We start from the raw sequence: 27163 nt of genomic DNA on the forward strand, positions 1-27163 counted from the left end.
CTCAGATTATGGGATCATACCTGTACCCGCAGTCCCTGTCATACATCGAGGAATCGCCGTGATTCATATTGCCACCTAAGTCAGTCTTCTGGGAAGGTGGGGCATAAACCTGAATAATATCAGACGTCCCAGAAGGCCGGACCGAAAGGAGGGAGGTTCCCTCACTGCCCACCCGTCGGCTGAGGGGGGATAAAAATGGGTGTTTGGGAACAGGTAATTGTAAGCCATTTTGGGGATCCACAAAGTTTGGAGTGACTGCCCATATCTTCAGCTGTTCCCACAGCCAGAATATAACTGCTGCATCTCAGTTATACAAACTAAGAAGACAGGTTGGCATTAGCAGGAGGTGCTTCAAACCCACATGCAGTTGTGCATATATATAGGGGAGCAGATCCTGCATTTGTGGCCCGTTGCTAATGGCAATCCCCAGCAAAATGCATACAATGGAGGATGCCCGCAGCGAACCACAAGTACCACAATAGACATCCTACACAAGGTAACAAGTGCGGATGTAATAATTAATATAACAATATAACAAAACAATAACGAACACAGGTGCACTCTGCAGTAATACTAAATCCTCAAACTGATTTTAAAATTGAGAGATTAGTCAACATGTCCCACGGTGTAGAACATGTCTAAGCCCGGACACCGCGACAAGGTTTCTCAAGTAGCCCGGGACCCTACACTCTCCAACCTGAGCCATATGGGCAATACCAGGAGCCAGTGGGCAAATTACAGGAGCATTGGGCCGACTCACAAACAACTCACCAGTTACCTCCAGCATGTGGCCATGCCTGCAATGGGAGGAGGGAGGAGTCTGTGAGTCCCACTCAAGACTTGCTGATATGTCCCAGGCCTCACAGGTGCACCTTAATGTGACCTGTAGATGGAAAACAGGCACATTTAAATAGGAGTTTATACACCTCCAGAAATCTATATATACAAACTAAGAAGACAGGTTGGCATTAGCAGGAGGTGCTTCAAACCCACATGCAGTTGTGCATATATATAGGGGAGCAGATCCTGCATTTGTGGCCCGTTGCTAATGGCAATCCCCAGCAAAATGCATACAATGGAGGATGCCCGCAGCGAACCACAAGTACCACAATAGACATCCTACACAAGGTAACAAGTGCGGATGTAATAATTAATATAACAATATAACAAAACAATAACGAACACAGGTGCACTCTGCAGTAATACTAAATCCTCAAACTGATTTTAAAATTGAGAGATTAGTCAACATGTCCCACGGTGTAGAACATGTCTAAGCCCGGACACCGCGACAAGGTTTCTCAAGTAGCCCGGGACCCTACACTCTCCAACCTGAGCCATATGGGCAATACCAGGAGCCAGTGGGCAAATTACAGGAGCATTGGGCCGACTCACAAACAACTCACCAGTTACCTCCAGCATGTGGCCATGCCTGCAATGGGAGGAGGGAGGAGTCTGTGAGTCCCACTCAAGACTTGCTGATATGTCCCAGGCCTCACAGGTTTGGTTTGTTATATTGTTGCATCTCAGTTATCCAATATTCTGTATTTTACCCCTTTTATTTTATCTGTTTTACTGCATTATTATTGTATGTATGTATGTATATTTTTATCTTTTTTCTGACACTTTCTTTTTGTATTGCACTGCACTATTGTGTATTAAATTTTAAAATTGATAAAGTCCCTTCCTTGTGGTCTTATAGAACTTGCTCTTTCGGAGGGAATAACGTTACCAGTAGTGTTTCAGAGGATTTTAGGTCCCATATAGATAACTTGTGTTACTGTGTTAAATTTGGGTTGACAGAATATCTGAGTATAGGCCCCTATTGCCTTATAGTATAGGTGGTGGCAGCTATTGTGATAGAAAATATTGGGGTGTTAGAATCTAGGGGAGTAAGTTAGCATAATTCCATCATCTAGAATAGGTGGGTGGGAATTTCTGTGGTAACTTGATGAGCTCACTAGTATAATTCACCCCAGTGACGTGACCTATTGAGTAGGGATCGTGACAGACATCATCGTCCTCAGCATTGAATTCCTTCAAACAGCAATCCAGGAGTCTAAAGAAAAACTCACGATCATTGAAACACAACTACTATCTACCACCTCCACTTCAGAATGGTCAGAAATAAGAAGACAGAAAAAATACAAGAAGAACTCAAAATATCTAGAAAATACTAAACATACCAAGTTCATCCGCGACAAAGAAGACTATCAACTGAACAGAGTCTAATGGTGGCAATGGCAAGTTACTACCAAGGGATACGGCAACACCACCTAAGTAGACTATGCAACCTCTTCCTTGGGCAGCAAAAGAAGTACAAGCTACAGTCCACAACGTTTTTTCCCCAGACGCAGACACCGACCAAGAAGAAACAACACATACTCCGAGGGAGGGGCACCTGCAACATACAAATTCCAGCAACATACAAACCCGATCGCAGGTAGGAACCTCGTTGTAAATATCTCATAACGAACTCCGTCACCAGCTGAACTAAATCTGTTATCCAAGGGTCTCTCATTCTGGCCATATGGTAATTTATGCCAATTTTCCCTTTAACAAGAACTCAATAGCTTTTACAGATCCCTTAGACTAAAGGCGCAACATACAGTGGGGCAAAAAAGTATTTAGTCAGCCACTAATTGTGCAAGTTCTCTCACTTAAAAAGATGAGAGAGGCCTGTAATTTTCATCATAGGTATTCCTCAACTATGAGAGACATAATGAGAAAAAAAATCCTGAAAATCACAGTGTCTGATTTTTTTTTAAAGAATTTATTTGCAAATGATGGTGGAAAATAAGTATTTGGTCAATAACAAAAGTTCATCTCAATACTTTGTTATATACTCTTTGTTGGCAATGACAGAGGTCAAATGTTTTCTGTAAGTCTTCACAAGATTTTCACACACTGTTGCTGTTATTTTGGCCCATTCCTCCATGCAGATCTCCTCTAGAGCAGTGATGTTTTGGGGCTGTCGCTGGGCAATCCGGACTTTCAACTCCCTCTAATGGGGTTGAGATCTGGAGACTGGCTAGGCCACTCCAGGACCTTTTAAATGCTTCTTACGAAGCCACTCCTTCGTTGCCCGGGCGGTGTGTTTGGGATCATTGTCATGCTGAAAGACCCAGCCACGTTTCATCTTCAAAGCCCTTGTTGATGGAAGGAGGTTTCCACTCAAAATCTCACGATACATGGCCCCATTCATTCTTTCCTTTACACGGATCAGTCGTCCTGGTCCCTTTGCAGAAAAACAGCCCCAAAGCATGATATTTCCACCCCCATGCTTCACAGTAGGTATGGTGTTCTTTGGCTGCAACTCGGCATTCTTTTTCTTTAAAACACGAGTTGAGTTTTACCAAAAAGTTCTACTTTGGTTTCATCTGACCATATAACATTCTCCCAATCCTCTTCTGGATCATCCAAATGCTCTCTAGCAAACTTTATACGGGCCCGAACATGTACTCGCTTAAGCAGGGGGAAACGTCTGGCACTGCAGGATTTGGGTCCCTGGCGGCGTAGGGTGTTACTGATGGTAGCCTTTGTTACTTTGGTCCCAGCTCTCTGCAGGTCATTCACTAGGTCCCCCCGTGTGGTTCTGGGATTTTTGCTCACCGTTCTTGTGATCATTTTGACCCCACGAGGTGAGATCTTGCGTGGAGCCCCAGATCGAGGGAGATTATCAGTGGTCTTGTATGTCTTCCATTTTCTAATAATTGCTCCCACAGTTGATTTCTTCACACCAATCTGCTTGCTTATTGCAGTTTCAAACTTCCCAGCCTTGTGCAGGTCTACAATTTTGTTTCTGGTGTCCTTCGACACCTCTTTGGTCTTGGCCATAGTGGAGTTTGGAGTGTGACTGTTTGAGGTTGTGGACAGGTGTTTTTTATACTCGTAACAAGTTCAAACAGGTGCCAGGTGACCAGAACAGGTAACGAGTGGAGGACAGAGGAGCCTCTTAAAGAAGAAGTTACAGGTCTGTGAGATCCAGAAATCGTGCTTGTTTGTAGGGGACCAAATACTTATTTTACCGAGGAATTTACCAATTAATTTTTTAGAAATCCCACAATGTGATTTCCTGTAGTCTTTCCCGTCATTCTATTTCTCATAGTTGAAGTGTACCTATGATGAAAATTACAGGCCTCTCTCATCTTTTTAAGTGGGAGAACTTACACAATTGGTGGCTGACTAAATACTTTTTTGCCCCACTGTACCACATCAATCCCACCTAAACATTCTCTACCACCTTATTGATCCATACACTAGGCCTCAAAAATAAAAGCATCTTCATGCCCCCCAAGACCTATCATGGGGTCGAGGCATTCATTGACCTCATAGATTGGGAAATTAATACCAATACTACAGCTTTAAAAAAGAGGCACCCTACACACTCCAAAAAATCTAAGTAGTGAGAAACAGATTGCCCTCAATGCACTTTAATCGGAGAAATCAATTACCATTAAACCAGCTGACAAAGGGGGCACAATAGTAATAATGGATACTACAGTCTACATTCAAGAAATCCAAAGAGAACTGTCAGACACAACCACTTACGAATAGGTCCAACATAACCCTACCTTTAAATTAAAAAAAGATATCACCGCTTTCCTTGACCATCACCTCCAAATAGGAACCATGGACAAATCCACCTGCACCTTTCTACTCTATGAAAACCCTATCCTTCCAGTGTTTAACACACTACCAAAAATTCATAAAAATCAAACTCGCCCACCTGGAAGACCAATCGTAGCCTCCACAGACTCACTGCTCTCACCACTATCCATATTTCTCGAGAAAATATCAACCCCTCTAGTTAAACAAACATGCTCCTTCCTACTAGACACTTCTCACTTCCTATCCATCATCTCAAGTCTACAAAACATTCCCCCCCGAAAGCATGCTTGTGACACTTGACGTTAACAGCCTATATACTTCTATCTCACATGAAAAAGGGATACAGGCTATCACAACACTCCTACTCACCTCTGAACTACCCCCACCAGCCCAGACTTTTTGCATACAACTATCACAATTCATACTACAACATAACTTCTTTATGTTTGGGGACAATTTCTACATTCATAGGAAAGGTACCGCAGGGTGCGAACGTAGCGCCACCTTATGCCAACGCCTTTATGGCAAAATTCGAGAATGACTGGATTTACCTGAATAACCTATTCCAAACACACGCTACAACATGGTACAGATATATCGATTACATATTCTGTATTTGAAAGGGTGACCAGAACTCCTTTTCCAATTTTCTTCACCATATAAATGGAATAGACCAAGATTTACAATTCACTTCTCACACCGATCTGCACTCCATAAGTTTCTTGGATACAATTGTCATCAAAACACCACACGGTACTCTCACTACAGATTTTTTATTGAAAACCCACAGATCGCAATACTCTCCTCCACTACACAAGCTGCCACCCGCATACTACAAAAAAAATCACTACCCTGTTCACAGTTTCAAAGAGTTTCCAAAATAGTCAAAGATCCCATTCTCTGCAGCCAACTTCTAGATGAAATGTCACAAAAATTCAAACAGAGGGGCTATCCAACTTCCCTACTCAAAAGAGATCAACTTCCTCCACCAAGTACATTACCTGCCACGAACATCACTCACCCCTCCTCCTCACATTCCACTGATACCTTACATACCACCCCATAATACCAAAAATCCAATCGATAATACAAAAACATTGGCCCATTCTTAAACAATCATATGCGGACATTGTAGAATTCCAAAAAACCCTATCAGAATGTGCTATAAAAGACCTCAAAACCTAGGGGATAAATTAGTACAGGCTGATATCGGCCCTTTCAAACCCACCCTGAAACAAACAACATTGGCACCTAAAAAAACGGGGACCTATTCATGCCTCAACTGTGCACAGTGCACAAATGTCATCAAAGGCAACCCATCCTCACTCAGGCAAAATTTACCACTCAAAAGGCTTTTACTTCCTCCTATGTTGTCTACTTAATCAGATGTCCGTGCGGCCTCACATACGTGGGCGAGACCACCCAAAGTGTGCGAGACAGAATCTCTAAACACAAGTCCGATATTCGCTGCCAAAAAATAGAACAACCTATCCCACATCATTTCATCTCAGCCAAACACCAAATCAGCTAACTTAAATTCCAAATCCTGGAACAAATAGCTCCCATGAAACGAGGAGGCAACAGGACTGCACGCTTAAAACAACGGGAGGCATACTGGATTTTTTAACTCAATACCCTCGCTCCACGCGGACTAAATAGAGATTTTGATTTTTGCATCTTATGATTTTTTTACCCTATGACTCTTCTTGTAATGCACCATACGTGTATTCGATATTGCTTAGAATATCAAAATAATATTCTCTGTTACTAACTCTTCTTCTTATTTCCCTACAGACAAAGTGATTTCACCCAGCCAGGTAGTATATATCGGAATAGTAGTAGCAATAGAATATTATATATATAAAACACCATACATATGTATTTTGCCCACTTATACTACTACATACTATTTTCGTTACTACCTGGGCTATCTTCACGTTGATTTTCATTTCATTTTATGATTATGTTTTGTCCATTTATCCTTTCATTCATAAGCTTGCGTATATTTATATAATTGTGCATGTCCATTGATTCATTTATTTATAAGTCTGCTAATATTCATATGACTGTGCATATTGTTTACTATTATTATTCTCCATTGTCCTCTCATATTTTCTCCTGCTCAATTGTGTCCAGTACTCACTCTTCCTTTTACACACTCCCCCATCCACATACATTTACACATTTATATATTCAAACTGCACCTCATTATATAAGGACTGCCTCCTACCACCGTAGCACTTCCCCTGTGAATCAGCAGCTCTACATAACCATTAGCTAACTCAGCATAAGTAAGAGCGTGCCAGTTCCCTGACTGCTCTCTAAAACCCCAGTGCGCATGCGCCCGCCTCTGATGACGCTAGACGCCTGGCGGTGCACGCCATACCGCTACTCCCATTAAATCCTTGCAGGGTAATGGCGTCCACGCTCCTCTCCACAAATGTCCAAGGTATGTACCCACTGACCACCGTTGATTTTACAAATTACTACAGCTAGTTTCATTTACCAGCGCGACCGATACCTACTCAGATGGGCGCCTCCTATATATATACAGTTGCAAGAAAAAGTATGTGAACCCTTTGGAATGATATGGATTTCTGCACAAATTGGTCATAAAATGTGATCTGATCTTCATCTAAGTCACAACAATAGACAATCACAGTCTGCTTAAACTAATAACACACGTTACCATGTTTTTATTAAACATTAACAGTGCAGGTGGAAAAAGTATGTGAACCCTTGGATTTAATAACTGGTTGAACCTCCTTTGGCAGCAATAACTTCAACCAAAAGTTTTCCTGTAGTTGCAGATCAGACGTGCACAACGGTCAGGGGTAATTCTTGACCATTCCTCTTTACAGAACTGTTTTAGTTGAGCAATATTCTTGGGATGTCTGGTGTGAATCGCTCTCTTCAGGTCATGCCACAGCATCTCAATTGGGTTGAGGTCAGGACTGGAACTGGGCCACTCCCGAAGGCGTATGTTTAAGCCATTCTGTTGTTGATTTACTTCTATGCTTTGGGTCGTTGTCCTGTTGCAACACCCATCTTCTGTTGAGCTTCAGCTGGTGGACAGATGGCCTTAAGTTCTCCTGCAAAATGTCTTGATAAACTTGGGAATTCATTTTTCCTTCGATGATAGCAGTCCGTCCAGGCCCTGACGCAGCAAAGCAGCCCCAAACCATGATGTCCCCACCACTATACTTCACAGTTGGGATGAGGTTTTGATGTTGGTGTGCTGTGCCTTTTTTTCTCCACACATAGTGTTGTGTGTGTCTTCCAAACAACTCAACTTTGGTTTCATCTGTCCACAGAATATTTTGCCAGTACTGCTGTGGAATATCCAGGTGCTCTTGTGCAAACTGCAAACGTGCAGCAATGTTTTTTTTGGACAGCAGTGGCTTCCTCTGTGGTATCCTCCCATGAAATCCATTCTTGTTTAGTGTTTTACGTATCGTAGATTCGCTAACAGGGATGTTAGCATATGCCAGAGACTTTTGTAAGTCTTTAGCTGACACTCTAGGATTCTTCTTCACCTCATTGAGCAGTCTGCGCTGTGCTCTTGCAGTGATCTTTACAGGAGGGCCACTCCTAGGGAGAGTAGCAGCAGTGCTGAACTTTCTCCATTTATAGACCATTTGTTTTACCGTGGACTGATGAACAGCAAGGCTTTTGGAGATACTTTTATAACCCTTTCCAGCTTAATGCAAGTCAACAATTCTTAATCGTAGGTCTTCTGAGAGCTCTTTTGTGCGAGGCATCATTCACTTTAGGCAATGCTTCTTGTGAAAAGCAAACCCCGAACTGGTGTGTGTTTTTTATAGGGCAGGGCAGCTGTAACCAACACCTCCAATCAGTGGCGGATTACTATAAGGAAGTCCGGGTCGGCAGCCCTGGGCCCAGCGCTGACCCGAACGCCCACATACTGCGGCGGGGCACGGGAGCGCATAGCTCCCTGTCCTGACGCCGATCACAGCCATAGGCTTCAGGCCTTGTAGGCCTAAGGCCTATGCGGTAGTGAAATCCCGGCGCAGGCGTGCGTGATGACGTCATTGCGCGCCTGTGCCGGGACGCAGCACTGTGACGCGCCTGTCTCATCCCGCCTTCCTCTGCGAGCAAGCGCCTGGCCCTGGACATAGGTGAGTATTAATCTTTTCATTTTTTTTTTATTTTTTTATTTCATGTGCCTACTTTGGGGGGGACACACAGGAGGACATATTAGGGAAGATAAATCGAGTACAGGGGGGGAATGTGGGGGCTGTATGGGGCCAAATTATTATGGGAGGGAATATTATGTGGGGGCAAATTACTAGATGGGGCAGTGTGGGGGCAAATTATTATGGGAGGGAATACTATGTGGGGGCAAATTATTATGTGGGGGCAAATTACTATGTGGGGACAAATAATTATGAGAGGGACTACTATGTGGGGGCAAATTACTAGATGGGGCAGTGTGGGGGCAAATTGCTGTGTGGGGGCAAATTATTATGAGAGGGACTACTATGTGGGGGCAAATTACTAGATGGGGCAGTGTGGGGGCAAATTATTATGGGAGGGAATACTATGTGGGGACAAATTACTATGTGGGGGCAAATTATTATGTGGGGGCAAATTATTATGAGAGGGACTACTATGTGGGGGCAAATGACTGTGGGGACAAATAATTATGAGAGGGACTACTATGTGGGGGCAAATTACTAGATGGGCAGTGTGGGGGCAAATTGCTATGTGGGGGCAAATTGCTATAAGAGGGACTACTATGTGGGGGCAAATTACTAGATGGGGCAGTGTGGGGGCAAATTGCTATGTGGGGGCAGTGTGGGGGCAAATTATTATGGGAGGGACTACTATGTGGGGGCAAATTTCTATATGGGGGCAGTGTGGGGGAAACTATTGTGTGGGGGAAATTGCCATGTGGGGACAGTGTGGGGAAATTTCTATGTGGGGACAGTGTGGGGTAATTTCTATGTGGGGACAGTGGAGAAATTGCTGTGTGGAGAAATTGCTGTGTGGGGAAATTGCTATGTTGGGGCAAATTACTATGTGGGGGCAGTGTGGTGGAAATTACTATGTGGGGGCAGTGTGGGGCAAATTACTGTGTGGGGGGAAAATACTATATGGGGCAGTTTGAGGGAAATTACTGTATGGGGGCAAATTACTATGGGGGGATTACTATGTGTGGGCAGTGTAGTGGAAATTACTATATGGGGGTGTTGCTATTGGGGAGGCACTGTAGGGGCAATTCTATTATTTCTGGGGACACTATACAGGGATTATTACCTGGAGCACAATATAGGGTGTTATTATTACTGGGGACACTCTAGGGGACATTATAGCTGCTGTGGACACTATAGGAACATTTGGGGTAATTTATCAAACTGGTGTAAGGCAGAACTGGCTTAGTTGCCCATAGCAGCCAATCAGATTCCACCTTTTATATTTGACAGCTCTTTTGGAAATCCAGTTCTACTTTACACCAGTTTGATAAATTACCCCAATTATGTCTATTAGGGTCACTATTTTTTCAGCAGTATAGTTCCTGGGGCATTGGGGAGCACAACGGGCACAGTATTGGGGATGGCAGGATGACACTGTGGGGACACCAGGATGAGGAGGTTGATGGAAAAATTTAGAAATCTAACGTGGCCAGTGGACCTAAACGTTGGCCAGTGACTAAATATCACTTTTTCTGGATGGAATCCACAAGTGCTTGCTAGTGCCACCCTATTCCCCTCCAACCAACCACCATGCCTAATTAACTGGTGCCAAAGACTGCATTTTTGTATTTATTGCTGCTGGATGTGCCACAAGTTAAGTGGGACTGTTATTACTTTTTACTTCTAGCCTGGTTCTACAAACTACCTTTTCACAGCAACGAACGCCAGGGAGCAACGGGCTGAGGGAGTGACAGGCTGAGGTAGTACACCGTGACACAACATCTCATTAGGGCCACAACCACTCCCATCATCTGCACCGGCTCCTCATATCTCATAGTGTACAGAAGACAACTACTATGGCAATGTTGTAACATGGATTACTGGTTTGGAGCCAGCACTCCTAAAAGAAGTCCTCATTGAGAACATGTATAATTGTACACCTTCGCTTTGGGCAGTTAAATGTGTCTTTAATAAATGAATGCAAGTGAAACAGGCAAACCGCATGGATCAGTAGATGCAGATCTGACATAATGATGCATATACTGAGAACATCATACTATACAGTATGCTATGTACATTAAAGGGGTGACACTAGGGAGGCTTGTCCCCGCCTGCCATTGGCTGCTTCTCCCCCCCCCCCCCCCCGACACCGGATGTTTCTAGGAGTGGTGCATGGAGCGGGGTAAGTATATTCAGTATGAGGGGTCCGGCAGATGAGGGGCCCGGCACATGGGGGGCTGTTTATGATATTGGATAACCCCTTTAATTATATTGAGTAACAATATACTTTACGACAGGGGGGGCTGTTTGAGATTAGAAATTGATAATCACATATAAAAAGATGTCATAAATTATTCTTCACTAGCTGAAGGACCCGGCTCCGCACAGTTATATTTAATTTATTTCATTTAATGTTTGTGTGTGTTGTTCAAACATATTGACAGTATCCACTATAACAGTACTATAACAGTGACATCCACACTGCCCCCCCCACAGTGCCCCGCCTCCTTAAAATGGGACCTGCACAGCAACCCATCCCCTTAACTTTGACCTTCACAGCCGCCCGCCCCTTTAACAGTGAGTTTCACAGCACCCCACCCCCTTAACAGTGACCTCTACAGCACCCACCTCTTAACACTTACCTCCACAGGGGACCGTCCCCTTATCTGTGTCCTCCACTGTTTCCTGCCCCCTTAACAGAGACCTCCACAGCACCTGTCCCTTTAACAGTGACTGCCACAGTACCCCTTCCCCTTAACCGTGACCTCCATAGTACCCCGTTCCCTTAACAATGACCTCCACAGTACTCCGCTCCCTTAACAGTGGCCTCACAGTACCCTGCTGACTTAACAGTGACCTCCACAGCTGCCCTTTTAATAGTGGCCCCTGCCCCCTTAACAGTGACCTCCACAGTGCCTTGCCCCTTTAAGGCTAGGGCTACACAACGACATTGTGTCGTACCAATGTTGCACAACAATTTTTATAATGATAGGCTATGGTGTACGCTCTGCGACTGCTACATGACACTCGCAAAAAATCCATCCAAGATGGATTTTTCTGTGACTGTCGCGTCGCAGTTGCAGCATGTCGCAGTGCAACACCATAGACTATCATTATAAAATTGTCGTGCGACATCAATGTCGCAGTGTAGTTGCGTCCTATGTGTCGTGAGACATATTGTCAAGCAACACATGTCGTCGTGTAGCCCTAGCCTAAAGCTGACCTACAGCAGTGAAAATAAATGGCTGGGTTGTTATGTAAACCTGGAGTAAAACTGTGTGTACGTGGAGACTAAGAGCCTGCAAGCTTCTATTGGCTGATAAGGGACATGTGACCGTGTGTATGGCAGTTGGGATTTGAAGAGAAAGACTTGCAGGCTTGTATTGGCTAATGCAGGTAATTTTTGGGGAATATCTCAGGAACGGTACGTCCTAGAGTGTTGAGACCCGATCTAAAACCTTCCCGGACACCTGATGTACCTGTGTGTCAAATTTGGTGAAGATCGGTTTAGTCGTTTGGTCGCGCATAAAGAACAGACAGACAGACGTTAGGACAGATAGAAACTTATGTTTATATACGGTATATAAGGGATTTACCATTGATTGCTTTTTATTAGTAGATGCGTTGCCTTGAGTTAAATTCCAGACAAGTATTGTTTGCAGTAATTTTTGTGTTTGTGGAGTATTTTGAAATAAATAGAAAAGTTCACTTTTACACATAGCACAGAGAGAAAGGCACACAGTGCATATGTGTTCTGTCACTAAATTACTGACTTTTGACTCACATTGCTACTGTATTTCTATGTATACAGGAATGAAGATATGAAAGGATGGGAGGCAGCACTCTCTTCAGAAGATACAGGTACAGCCTACAGCTATGTTCTCCATGACAGCGGTGTATTCTTTGTGGCACTTCTTCCTTCTTCTTCCCCTCAGTCCTTCTAAGCTTTTCTCACAAAAACGCCTGCGTACGGGTATCTTGCTATAGATGGGAATGCTGGACATGCTCAGGTCCTCCTGCATGGTAAAAGGGTTGACACAGCCAGAGCACAAACATCGAGCTTCTGGTATGTCGACTGGGATACGGTTCTCATCATGGTTTATGCTGGAAGGAGACAAATAAATATCTCATGAATATTGATCAAATCTAATCAAGATGACTATAAAGCTCTGACCACAATGTTTAAAGAGGACCTGTCACCTCTCCTGACATGTGTGTTTTTGTAAATCCTTGCGTTCCCCATGAAATGACAAATCTGGAGCATCTTTTCTCATAACTATGCATTGCGCTATTCTTCATTTTTTTTCCTCCTGAATATTTTTTATTAAATTGACAACTGGGCGTTACAACTGGGCTCTTGACAAAGGGGCTTATCTCTACACAGTCTAATGCTGGTAGCACTGATTGGACAGTGAAAGAGTTTTTAGGGACACACCCCTAACTGGTAACACCTAGCTGTCAATTTATTTATAAATTTGAAGGAGGAATAACAGAGGAATGGTACAATGCAGGTTTCTAAGAAAAGATGTTCCATAGTTTATATTTTGATAATTAGATATTTTCTGACACGGCAATATCAATAACGTTCATTATCTGGTTTACTTATTTTTTTATGTAAAACTAGCAGAAATACCCAGCTTCGCACGGGTATATTTCATTTAATGTTTGTGTGTGTTGTTAAAAGATATCGACAGTATCCCCCATAACAGTGACCTCTACAGACCCCGCCTCTTTAACAGTGAACTCCACAGTGCCCCACCCCTTAACGCTGACCCCCCACAGTGCCCTGCCACTTCAAAATGGGACCTCCACAGCAGCCCCTCCCCTTAACTTTGAACTTCTTAGCAGCCCGCCCCTTTAACAGTGAGTTTCACAGCACCCCACTCCCTTGACAGTGACCTTCTCAGGGGTCCGCCCCCTTAACAGTGACCTCCACAGTACCCTGCTGCCTTAACAGTGACCTCACAGTACCCTGCTGCCTTAACAGTGACCTCCACAGTATTCGCCCCTTAAATAGAGGCCCCTGCCCCCTTAACAGTGACCTCCACAAGGCCCTGCCCCTTTAATGCTAGTGCTACACGGCAACATGACTTTTTGTCTCAATTTTTTATAATGATAGTCTATGGTGTTGCACTGCGACATGTGACATGCTGCGACTGCGACACGACAGTTGCAAAAAATCCATCCAAGATGGATTTTTCTGCGACTGTCGCGTCGCAGTCGCAGCATGTCATGTCACATGTCACAGTGCAACACCATAGACTATCATTATAAAAAATTGTTGCGTGACATTGGTGCAACATCAATGTCGCCCGACACATGTAGAAGTGTAGTTGTGCCCTATGTGTCGTGAGACTTATTGTCGTTGTGTAGTCTTAGCCTAAAGCTGACCTACAGCAGTGAAGAAAAATGACTGGGTTTTTATGGAAACCTGGAGTAAAACTGTGTGTATGTGGAGACTAAGGGCCTTCGAGCTTCTATTGGCTGATAAGGGACATGTGACTGTGTGTATGGCAGTTGGGATATGAAGAGAAAGACTTGCAGACTTGTATTGGCTAATGCAGGTCATTTTTTGGGAATATCTCAGGAACGGTACGTCCTAGAGAGCTGAGACCCCAACAAGATTTCTTTCCAGGTAGCAAGGGATGTGTATACCAAGTTTTGTTGAAATCGATGGTTGCGTTTTGCATATATACACTGAACAAAAATATAAACGCAACACTTTCGGTTTTGCTCCCATTTTGCATGAGCTGAACTCAAAGATCTGAAACATTTTCTACATATACAAAAGACCTATTATTCTCAAATATTGTTCACAAATCTGTCTAAATCTGTGTTAGTGATCACTTCTCCTTTGCCGAGACAATCCATCCCACCTCACAGGTGCGGCATATGAAGGTGCTGATTAGACAGCATAAATATTGCACAGGTGTGCCTTAGACTTCCCACAATAAAAGGCCACTCTGAAATGTGCTGTTTGATCACACAGCACAATGCCACAGATGTCACAACGTTTGAAGAAGAGTGCAATTGGCATGCTGACTGCAGGAATGTCTACCAGAGCTGTTGCCCGTGCAATGAATGTTCATTTCTCTACCATAAGCCATCTCCAAAGGCGTTTCAGAGAATTTGGCAGTACATCCAACCGGCCTCACAACTGCAGACCATGTGTAACCACACCAGCCCAGGACCTCCACATCCAGCATGTTCACCTCCATGATCGTCTGAGACCAGCCACCCGGACAGCTGCAGCAACAATCGGTTTGCATAACCAAAGAATTTCTGCACAAACTGTCAGAAACTGTCTCAGGGAAGCTCGTCGTCCTCATTGGGGTCTGGACCTGACTGCAGTTCGTCGTCGTAACCGATTTGAGTGGGCAAATGCTCACATTCGATGGCGTCTGCCACGTTGGAGAGGCGATCTGTTCACGGATAAGTCCCAGTTTTCACTGTTCGTGGCAGATGGCAGACAGCGTGTGTGGCATCGTGTGGGTGAGCGGTTTGCTGACGTCAATATTGTGGATCGAGTGGCCCATGGTGGCGGTGGGGTTATGGTATGGGCAGGCATACGTTATGGACAACGAACACAGGTGCATTTTATTGATGGCATTTTGGATGCACAGAGATACCGTGATGAGATCCTGAGGCCCATTGTTGTGCCATTCATCCACGACCATCACCTCATGTTGCAGCATGATAATGCACGGCCCCATATTGCAAGGATCTGTACACAATTCCTGGAAGCTGAAAACATCCCAGTTCTTGCATGGCCAGCATACTCACCAGACATGTCACCTATTGAGCATGTTTGGGATGCTCTGGATCGGCATATACGACAGCGTGTTCCAGTTCCTGCCAATATTCTGCAACTTCGCACAGCTATTGAAGAGGAGTGGACCAACATTCCACAGGCCACAATCAACAACCTGATCAACTCTATGCGACGGAGATGTGTTGCCTTGCATGAGGCAAATGGTGGCCACACCAGATACTGACTGGTTTTCTGACCCCCCCCCCCTCAGTAAGGCAAAACTTTTCAGAGTGTGCAAAAACTAAGAGGAACGGTATACACTTAGGTCTACCCACCAATATTATATATGCCTTCCAGCCCATTTCTTATACTCGTGATATTATTTTTTTATTTATTTATGCTGACTCTGAAAGGACCATGTATATTTCGATTTTAATTTATCAATCAGCCGTATATATGTTTTACCAAATGAATTTATAGTCTTTTATTATGTATGTTTTTATATTTATATGTATATCCTTTATATTCTTATTTAGAGTCTGCTTTATAATTATCTCTCCTTTATTTGTTATTTATATTCCATTTCTGATTCCATTTTTCTATTATGGAAACCAATGCTCCCCTTCTCCCTATTTTGACGGCCGGGATGCGTTCCACGATTGAAACGCAAGCGTGACTTCTGGTGTGTGAAGAAACTGCAGCGGTAATCTAATCGCGCTCCATATGCGCTCCACTGGTGGAACGCATATTGAACATCCGGGGCCACGTGACCGGAAGCCTTCCTGCTCCCCGCTATCATCCGGTCCAAGCTACTGCTGGATCTACAATTCCACTAGGAATTCAGGACTCTCTGGGCAGCGAGGTACTAATAAATGTTGGTCCTGCATCACCTCTATTTATACATATATTTTTAAAATTATGAACAGTTTACATTAAATATATGTCCCATGATTGGAGGGCACTTCCGGTTCCGGGGTCATGGGGCCGGAGGTGAACACCCCACCACGTGGAACCACAATTTTTTCTGTAGATGGACACTACATATACTTGTTAGCTTCCATGTGGTATGTGATATGTTGTGCTCCTGATGAAGGGGTTTTGAATATCCCGAAACGCGTTAAGCTTTTCTGAAATAAACAACCTTGTATCCTACTGAGAGTCCTGAGAGTCCGGGTCATCCATCTGAAGGACACCAAGGGGACCACTATTCTACAGGCGACCTCGGCGAGGGAGGGCTTGGCGTCAAGAGTCTTGAGTTTATCTTGCATCACCCTCCCTAGTGAAGTGAGTAACACACAGTGTATATACACCCTACTGGGTTTTGTTCTCCTATATAGACCTCATCAGTCTTACGTAATTGTCTTTAATAATATTAATATTTACATTTCATCTGCTGCTGTTTTTAAAAAAGCCCCTTTATCCACTACCCATGATTACTCGGGTAATTTGTGCATCTGCCGATCACCCTGTCACTGTGGTTTCTTCTTCTTTCATTTTTTTTCCCTGATTCCTCACATTGGATTTCTGGGTTTTTTGACTTTACACCACATAGAAAGAATATAGACCTTCGAGGGCTACTATTTTCTGCCTTCCTCCTTCTCATACCCTGGCGCTCCACCAATTCTTTTTCTTCCTGAATTCTAATCAGCACCTTGATATGCCACACCTGTGAGGTGGGATAGATTATCTCGGCAACGGAGTGCTCACTAACACAGATTTAGACAGATTTGTGAACAATATTTGAGAGTAATGAGTCTTTTGTGTATGTAGAAAATGTTTTAGAACTTTCAGTTCAGCTCATGCAAAATGGGAGCAAAACCGAAAGCGTTGAGTTTATATTTTTGTTCAGTGTAGATGAGTAAAGGTAGTGATTATTAATTCCTTTTATATTTGAAACTTTTTTTTACTTTATACGCAGCCTTCCCTAGGGGACTTTGGGGTACATAGGGACTTGCTTATACCATAGCTTGCAATGATTTACTATTGCAGTCTTTTGGAAAGTCTCTATGTTCCTATTAAGCCCTGCCACTTACGGAGCTCAATAGGAACTTTGCTATGGCAGTCCTGGGAGCCTTCACAAGGCTCCAGGCTACCATAGCAAGAGAATGACTTCCATGATCTTTCTAACTGGGAAGCGTTCAGTTACTGAGAGCATCCTGCTCCCAGTAAATGACTCCTCCCAGATGCAATGGTCGCAATTGATCGCAGCATCTGAGGGATTACATTTATGTGGTTGGAGTTGCCTCCAATCACAAACACTGCAGTCACCTGATAGTTATGGCGCCCACCCAGCTCTTGAGCAGATGTCATCTTTTTTCTCATAAATCTCTTTTTATTACTGAATAAACAAGAAATGCAAGTAGAGTCACGTACAAAATGAATCTCAGATAGTATGGTGGAGACATCACTTCTGAAAAATGCAGGCCAGTTACACAACAACAGTGTCTAATCTTAATATAACTTAGGTGTCCTAAAAGGACATAGGATCTTAAACAAAACATCTCCTGGGGGAGAAATGTGCATATAGAACCAGTGCATATCAAAGAAAACATACAACAAAACAGTGGGCACAATCTTTAACCCTTTCATGACCAAGGGTCATTGATGCCCCCGTGACCATGTCTAGTTTTCAAAATCTGACATATGTCACTTTATGTGGTAATAACTTTGGAACGCTTTTACTTATCTAAACCATTCTGAGAATGTTTTCTCTTGAAACATTGTACTTCATGATATTTCATAATTTCATAAATTTGAGTCACTATATTTCACCTTTATTTATAAAAAAATCCTAAATAAAAAAATTAAATAAAAAAATTCGCAATTTTAACCCCTTAGGGACCCATGACGTATCGGTACGGCATGGTTCCCGAGTCCTTAAGGACCCATGATGTACCGGTACGTCATGTGGTGTTCCAATCAAATCATTGAGCAGGCACCTCGGCTAAATGCGCAGGGGGGTCCCGTGACTCCCCAGTGTCGGCGTTCGCCGCAAACCGCAGGTCAATTCAGACCTCTGGTTTGCGGCTTTTACCTGGTGCGGTGGTGGTGCCATCGGGTCCCCATGGGGCTGTGGGGGGGACGCGATGGCATGGAAGGCAGCGCGATGCCTTCCTGAGGCATCTGTGCTGCCTTCGGGTGACGAGCCTGTGAGATCCAGCCCCCTGGATCTCACAGGCCGGAAGCTGTATGAGTAATACACACAGTATTACTCATACAGCCAATGCATTCCAATACAGAAGTATTGGAATGCATTGTAAAGGATTAGACCCCCAAAAGTTCAAGTCCCAAAGTGGGACAAAAAATAAAGTGAAAAAAAAGTTGAAAAAAGAAAGTTTTCCCCCAAAAAAATTTAAAGTTTCAAGTAAAAATAAACAAAAACGTCATTTTCCCCAAATAAAGTTAAAAAAAAATGGTAAAAAATAGGTGGGAAAAAAAAGTATACATATTAGGTATCGCCGCGTCCGTATCAACCGGCTCTATAAACACATCACATGACCTAACCCCTCAGATGAACACCTTAAAAAATAAAAACTGCGCTAAATAAACCATTTTTTGTCACCTTACATCACAAAAAGTACAACAGCAAGCGATAAAAAAGGCGTTTGCCCACCAAAATAGTACCAATCTAACCGTCACCTCATCCTGCAAAAAATGAGCCCCTACCTGAGACAATCGCCCAAAAAATAAAAAAAACTATGGCTCAGAATATGGAGACACTAAAACATCATTGTTTTTGTTTTCAAAAAGCTGTTATTTCTGTAAAACTTACATAAATAAAAAAAAAAGTATACATATTTGGTATCGCCGTGTTCGTATCGACCGGCTCTATAAAAATATCACATGACCTAACCCCTCAGATGAACGCCGTAAAAAAATGTAAATAAAAACTGTGCTAAATAAAGAATTTTTTGTCACCTTACATCACAAAAAGTGTAATAGCAAGCGATCAAAAAGTCATATGCACCCCAAAATAGTGCCAATCAAACCGTCATCTCATCCCACAAAAAATGAGACCCTATCTAAGATAATTGCCCAAAAACTGAAAAAACTATGGCTCTCAGAATATGGAGACACTAAAACATGATTTTTTTTTTTGTTTCAAAAATGATATTATTGTGTAAAACTTAGATAAATAAAAAAAAAGTATACATATTAGGTATCTCCGCATCCGTATCGACCGGCTCTATAAAAATATCACATGACCTAACCCCTCAGATGAACACCGTAAAAAAATGTAAATAAAAACTGTGCTAAATAAACAATTTTTTGTCACCTTACATCACAAAAAGTGTAATAGCAAGCGGTCAAAAAGTCACACGCACCCCAGAATAGTGCCAATGAAACCGTCATCTCATCCCGCAAAAATCAGACCCTACTCAAGGTAATCGCCCAAAAACTGAAAAAATTAGGGCTCTCAGACTATGGAAACACTAAAACATTATTATTTTTTTGCTTCAAAAATTAAATCATTGTGTAAAACTTACATAAATAAAAAAAATTAAATCACCTGCGGTCTCAATGAGAAAGGTACACTCCCAAAGCATATAAGATAACACAACAAGTAAGGAGTGCGTAACACACCAATAATGAGTGATAAAAATCAAATTTATTAATGTTTCAGTTAAAAATTAATCATGATTTACAGTACATCTATGTAAATAAGCAGGGACTAACCACAGTCACATCACATACATCACCCTGCTATCAACCCTATCACAGTAATAATATGATATACCCCAAATGACCAATGGAACAATGTCCTAATAAATATAATAGATCAGAAAATGTGAGGTATACATACAAATGCGTGCGTGCCCCATGTGAATAAAGGCAACACTAACAAGGCACAAAACAACCAAGTCTACCGGCCAAGAGGTGCATGAGTATATTGGGCAACATATCAAGATAGCAAGGGCTGACACCAGGGCAATGGCGCTCCTCGACGCGCGTTTCGCGTATGTTCGCTTCCTCAGGAGGAGGAAGCAGTCCCTGCTTATTTACATAGATGTACTGTAAATCATTAAATGCAAGTATTTAGAGAAGGCTCACCTGAATGTTCAAGAATGGAAATGGGTGCACCTACCAAGAGGATTCACCCAATCCTCAAAAACAGTAATAAAATTAGAACAAAAGATGGTAGGGCACACCAATATTCGGTACCACACGGATGGTTATTATAACAATATTTTATTTATTAGTGATATAACTGTTGAATAAACATACATAAAATGTAACACTCTTAAAAGAAATAAAATACTAAAAATAGAAAAACTATTGAATACAATAAAACCCAATATAATAGTAATATATAAATTAGCAATATTGCGTTTTAATATCTGTGTAATTTCAATAGTTCGACTGTATATGCACCAAGACTTGTTGAATGGTAAATAATATCAGTCCAGATGGGTTCTTTCACCCAATCGATGCCCTAAAAAAAGGGGATTAATCTGATTATTTGAATAAAGTCTTTTTGAGTAAGGCTTTTTGAATAGTCACTGCCGCTGTTGCGACTTAGTAGTCGCTATGTATATTAAATCAGTGCACTATTGCTGCTTTTTAGTACAGGAGAGCCTAAGCAATTATACTCACAGTTTGTAGTGCAGTATTGTCGGCTTTAGTAAATCACAGGTGGCGTCCCACGTGTGGTGAACAATAGTTGCTCCAGTTACAACAAATCAAAGTGTTGCGGCTTTGGGATCCTCGCTGTTTTTCATATAGCCGTGCTGTATTTGGGGGTCAGTCGGTGATGCGTTCCTTCTGTATTTGAATAAATACTTAACAGGAGTGGACTCTGCCACACAGCCGACTCTCCAAACAGACAGATATCCGGCTTATTGGATATTTCAAGCTGGAAAATCAGCGATGCCTTGTTTCTTTATTTCCTTTTTCTTTTCCTTTTCTTTTAGCGCTTTTAGTCCTCCGGAGTGATGCTTTATTCCATGGGGTAATTACCAAACATGTTTCGGAGTTAACTACGACTCCTTCATCAGTGGCTGCCTCTGAAATATCCAATAAGCCGGATATCTGTCTGTTTGGAGAGTCGGCTGTGTGGCAGAGTCCACTCCTGTTAAGTATTTATTCAAATACAGAAGGAACGCATCACCGACTGACCCCCAAATACAGCACGGCTATATGAAAAACAGCGAGGATCCCAAAGCCGCAACACTTTGATTTGTTGTAACTGGAGCAACTATTGTTCACCACACGTGGGACGCCACCTGTGATTTACTAAAGCCGACAATACTGCACTACAAACTGTGAGTATAATTGCTTCGGCTCTCCTGTACTAAAAAGCAGCAATAGTGCACTGATTTAATATACATAGCGACTACTAAGTCGCAACAGCGGCAGTGACTATTCAAAAAGCCTTACTCAAAAAGACTTTATTCAAATAATCAGATTAATCCCCTTTTTTTGGGGCATCGATTGGGTGAAAGAACCCATCTGGACTGATATTATTTACCATTCAACAAGTCTTGGTGCATATACAGTCGAACTATTGAAATTACACAGATATTAAAACGCAATATTGCTAATTTATATATTACTATTATATTGGGTTTTATTGTATTCAATAGTTTTTCTATTTTTAGTATTTTATTTCTTTTAAGAGTGTTACATTTTATGTATGTTTATTCAACAGTTATATCACTAATAAATAAAATATTGTACTGTAAATCATGATTAATTTTTAACTGAAACATTAATAAATTTGATTTTATCACTCATTATTGGTGTGTTACGCACTCCTTACTTGTTGTGTTATAAATAAAAAAAGTATACATATTAGGTATCGCCGCGTTCGTATCGACCGGCTCTATAAAAATATCACATGACCTAACCCCTCAGATGAACACCGTAAAAAATGTAAAATAAAAACTGTGCTAAATAAACCATTTTTTGTCACCTTACATCACAAAAAGTGTAATAGCAAGCCATCAAAAAGTCACACGCACCCCAAAATAGTGCCAATAAAACAGTCATCTCATCCCGCAGAAATCAGACCCTACCCAAGGTAGTCACCCAAAAACTGAAAAAATTATGGCTCTCAGACTATGGAAATACTAAAACATGATTTTTTTTGCTTCAAAAATGAAATCATTGTGTAAAACTTACATAAATTAAAAAAAAGTATACATATTAGGTATCGCCGCATCCATGACAACCTGGTCTATAAAAATATCACATGATCTAATCTGTCAGATGAATGTTGTAAATAACAAAAAATACGGTGCCAAGACAGCTATTTCTTGTTATCTTGCCTCACAAAAAGTGTAATATAGAGCAACCAAAAATCATATGTACCCTAAACTAGTGCCAACAATACTGCCACCCTATCCCGTAGTTTCTAAAATGGAGTTTCTACTCTAGGGGTGCATCAGGGGGGCTTCAAATGGGACATGGTGTCAAAAAAAAACAGTCCAGCAAAATCTGCCTTCCAAAAACCGTATGGCATTCCTTTCCTTCTGCGCCCTGCCGTGTGCCGTACAGTAGTTTATGACCACATATGGGGTGTTTCTGTAAACTACAGAATCAGGGCCATAAATATTGAGTTTGGTTTGGCTGTTAACCCTTGCTTTGTAACTGGAAAAAAATTATTAAAATGGAAAATCAGCCAAAAAAGGGAAATTTTGAAATTGTATCTCTATTTTCCATTAATTCTTGTGGAACACCTAAAGGGTTAACAAAGTTTGTAAAATCAGTTTTGAATACCTTGGGGGTGTAGTTTATAGAATAGGGTCATTTTTGGGTGGTTCCTATTATGTAAGCCTCGCAAAATGACTTCAGACCTGAACTGGTCCCTAAAAAATGGGTTTTTGAAAATTTCTGAAAAATTTCAAGATTTGCTTCTAAACGTCTAAGCCTTGTAACATCCCGAAAAAATAAAATATAATTCCCAAAATGATCCAAACATGAAGTAGACATATGTGGAATGTAAAGTAATAACTATTTTTGGAGGTATTACTATGTATTATAGAAGTAGAGAAATTAAAACTTGGAAATTTGCAATTTTTTAAAAAAATTGGGTAAATTTGGTATTTTTTTATAACTAAAAATGTTTGTTTTTTTTACTTTATTTTACCAGTGTCATGAAGTACAATATGTGACGAAAAAACTATCTCAGAATGGCCTGGATAAGTCAAAGCGTTTTAAAGTTATCAGCACTTAAAGTGACACTGGTCAGATTTGCAAAAAATGGCCAAGTCCAGAAGGTGAAATAGGGCCGAGTCCTTAAGGGGTTAAATATTTCAATTTCTTTGCTTTTAACACAGAAACTGATACCTCATAAAATAATTATCACTTAACATTCCCTATATGTCTACTTTATGTTGGCATGATTTTGTAAATGTAATTTTTTTTTTTTTTAGGACATTAGAAGGCTTAGAAATTTAGAAGCAATTCTTAAAATTTTTAAGAAAATTTTCAAAACCCACTTTTTAAGGACCAGTTCAGTTCTGAAGTCAGTTTGTGGGGCTTACATAGTGGAAACCCGCCATAAATGCCCTTATTGCAAAAACTACACCCCTCAAGTTACTCAAAACTGATTTTACAAACTTTAACCCTTTAGGTGTTCCACAAGAACTAAAGGAAAATGGAGAGAAAATTTCAAAATTTCACTTTTTTGGCAGACTCCGTTTACAGAAACACCCCACATGTGGTCATAAACTGATGTAAGGGCACACGGCAGGGCGCAGAAAAAAAAGGAGCGCCATTTGTTTTTTGGAAGGCAGATTTTGATGGACTGGTTTTTAGATGCCATGTCCCATTTGAAGCCCCCCTGATGCACCCTTACAGTAGGAACTCCCAAAAATTTACCCCATTTTGGAAACTAGGGGATAAGGTGCCAGTTTTTTTTATACTATTTTGGGGTACATATGATTTTAAATTTCTCTATATTACGGTTTTTGTGAGGTAAGGTAACCAAAAAATGGCACCATTTTTATTTTTTACAAGATTCATCTGACAGGGTAGATCATGTGCTATTTTTATAGAGCAGGTTGTTACGGACGCAATGATATCAAATATGTTTACTTTCTTAGTATCAGTTTTACATAATAAAGCATTTTTGAAAAAAATTATTGTTTTTGTGTCTCCATTTTCTGAACGCCTTATGTTTTTTATTTTTCTGCCGATCGTCTTATGCAGGGGCTCGTTTTTTGCAGAAAGAGTGGACTTTTTTATTGGTATCATTTTATTTTCAAGGTGACCAAAAAATTGGTTGTTTTGAAACAGTTTTCATCTATTTATTTTTACAGCGTTCACCTGAGGGGTTAGGTCATGTGACATTTTTATAGAGCAGATCGTTATGGACTTCGCAAAACCTAATATGTATACTTTTTCTTATTTATTTAAGTTTTACACAATAATAGCATTTTTGAAACCAAACAAATGATGTTTTAGTGTCTCCATAGTCTGAGAGCCACTTTTTAAATTTTTTTATTTGACCAATCGTCTTAGATAGGGTCTTATTTTTTTTGTGGGATGAGGTGACGGTTAGATTGGTACTATTTTGGAGGCATATGCCTTTCTGATTGCATGTTGCAATTTTTGTAATGTAAGGTGACAAAAAATAGCTTTTTTTGGCACTGTTTTTATGAAAAAAAAATTACGGTTGTTACGGACGCAGAGATACCGAATAGGTCTACTTTTTAAAATTTATTTCACTTTAACACAATAATAGCATATTTGAAACAAAAAAAATGATGTTTTAGTGTCTCCATGTTCTAAGAGCTATAGTTTTATTTTTTTAAGCGATTTTCTTATGTAGGGGCTCATTTTATGCGGGATGAAGTAACTGTTTTATTGATACAATTTTGTGGGACATACGCCTTTTTGATCGCATGGTGTTGCACTTTTTGTGATTTAAGGTGACAAAAATGGCTTTTTTTGACACATTTTTTATTTTTGTTTCTTTATGGTGTTTATCGGACGGGGTGGATCATGTGATATATAGAGAGCCGGTTGTTACGGACACGGTGATAGCTGATATGTGTAGTTTGTTTATTTTTTTCATTTGTTAATCTCTTATAAATGAGTGGATATAGGAAAAGGTAATTTATTTTATTTTTAATTGACATTTTTATTTATTTATTTTACTTTTTTTTTTTACTTACACCCTTTTTTTTAATTCCCACTTGGATCTTGAAGATCCAGTGGGGCTGATGGCTGTACTACACTTTGCAATGCTCTTGCATTGCAAAGTATAGTACTATCAGTTTTACACTGATTGATGGCAACCATCGGGCCGCTGCCATCAAAGCGCGGCAGCCCTATGGTTGAGAGAGGGAGCTTCCTCCGTCTGTTAACCCCTTGGATGCTGCTGAGAGCGGCATCTAAGGGGTTACAGCAGATTGTCAGCATACAGCTGACACTCGCTGCTGATGGTGGTGGCTCAGGAACAGAGCCACCGCCATCAGATACAGCAGTGGCACCGCACAAGGGAAAACAGATGAGGGCTGGGGAGGGGACACAGATGGGCAGGGGACATGGATGGGGGCGGGCAGGCACAGTTGCCGACACATACACAGTGCACGGCTGGCAAAGCTGGAGGTAGGGCGCACAGAAGAGGGCACAGATCGGGGCAGGGGGTTCACAGATTGGGGGCACGGAGGATATGGTACCTGATTTCAGGCTCTGATCTGCAGAGTGCAGATCAGAGCCTGAAACCGGCATTTTAACACTGCCGCGCACCGATTAGTTAGTGTGCATAGATTGGTCCTTTGCCGGAATTACTGGACTGTATGCTGTCCGTGACAGCAGCATTGCAGGGGCAGAAGCTTTAATTCAAATGCTTTGCAGCGTTTGGATTAAAGAGGTGCCATAACGTTTATATACGTGCTAGCTGCACGGGGCGTGTGTAATTAGCACGTATATAGCCATATGGCAGTCGTGAAGGGGTTAAAGACCCGACATCCTCCATACATGTATGGGGTGATGGCAGGAAGGAGTTTGTAAATAGAATAAAGCTGTCATACCAGACACAGCCCATGGACAAGAGTGGTGCTGTTTCTGGAATAAAGCAGCCATGTTATTCTAATCTCATATAGTCCCTTTCATATCCTTTTACTTTTCAGGGAAATGAATTGTTACATATAACATTTCCTCATATCATCTCTCTAAACGGGGAACAAGGGGATCATTTTATCAACAGTAACTTAATATAATATCTATATAACTGGCCTTATGTAGCCCATTTTTTGGTGTAGACTAGGTAATGTAGGATTGTGATATCATTTGGAAGAGTATAACCTGCAGGAATTTTCCAAAGTATGTTTTTGTTGATCCTGGCACATAGGGAACCTGATCAGTTCTCACTTCACTGAGAAACCTGCATATCAGTGACTACCCTTAAAGGTGTATTCCAGAATTTTATTGTTGATGGCCTATTCTCTGGTGGACCATCAATATCAGATCGGCGGGAGACCAACACTCTGTACTGCCGCCAATCAGTTGTTTCAGCGTACACATTTCCATCCATTGTGTAGTAGATGTGGCTGGTAACCGCAGCACTGCTCGCACTGAAGTGAATTCTCCATCCACTGAACAGTGGATAGAGCTATGCAATTTTGGCGCTGTACATGCTCCATCGCTGAAAAATGGATGTGACTGTGTAGTTCCAGTGCTGGAGATACAAGGTAAC

General features: G+C 41.6%; 1 protein-coding gene across 1 annotated transcript in view; it reads right to left on the reverse strand.

The window, feature by feature from the left end:
* Positions 1 to 12315: 12315 nt before the first annotated feature.
* Positions 12316 to 27163, reverse strand: part of IL17B (interleukin 17B) — a 45681-nt gene continuing 30833 nt past the window's right edge. Inside the window, exon 3 of the mRNA XM_040406515.1 lies at positions 12316 to 12869. Coding sequence (XP_040262449.1) covers positions 12614 to 12869 — 256 coding nt within the window. The 3' untranslated portion in view covers positions 12316 to 12613. The remainder of the gene's footprint in view (positions 12870 to 27163) is intronic.

The sequence above is a fragment of the Bufo bufo genome, chromosome 1 (assembly GCF_905171765.1).
Source record: "Bufo bufo chromosome 1, aBufBuf1.1, whole genome shotgun sequence".
Taxonomy (NCBI): domain Eukaryota; kingdom Metazoa; phylum Chordata; class Amphibia; order Anura; family Bufonidae; genus Bufo; species Bufo bufo.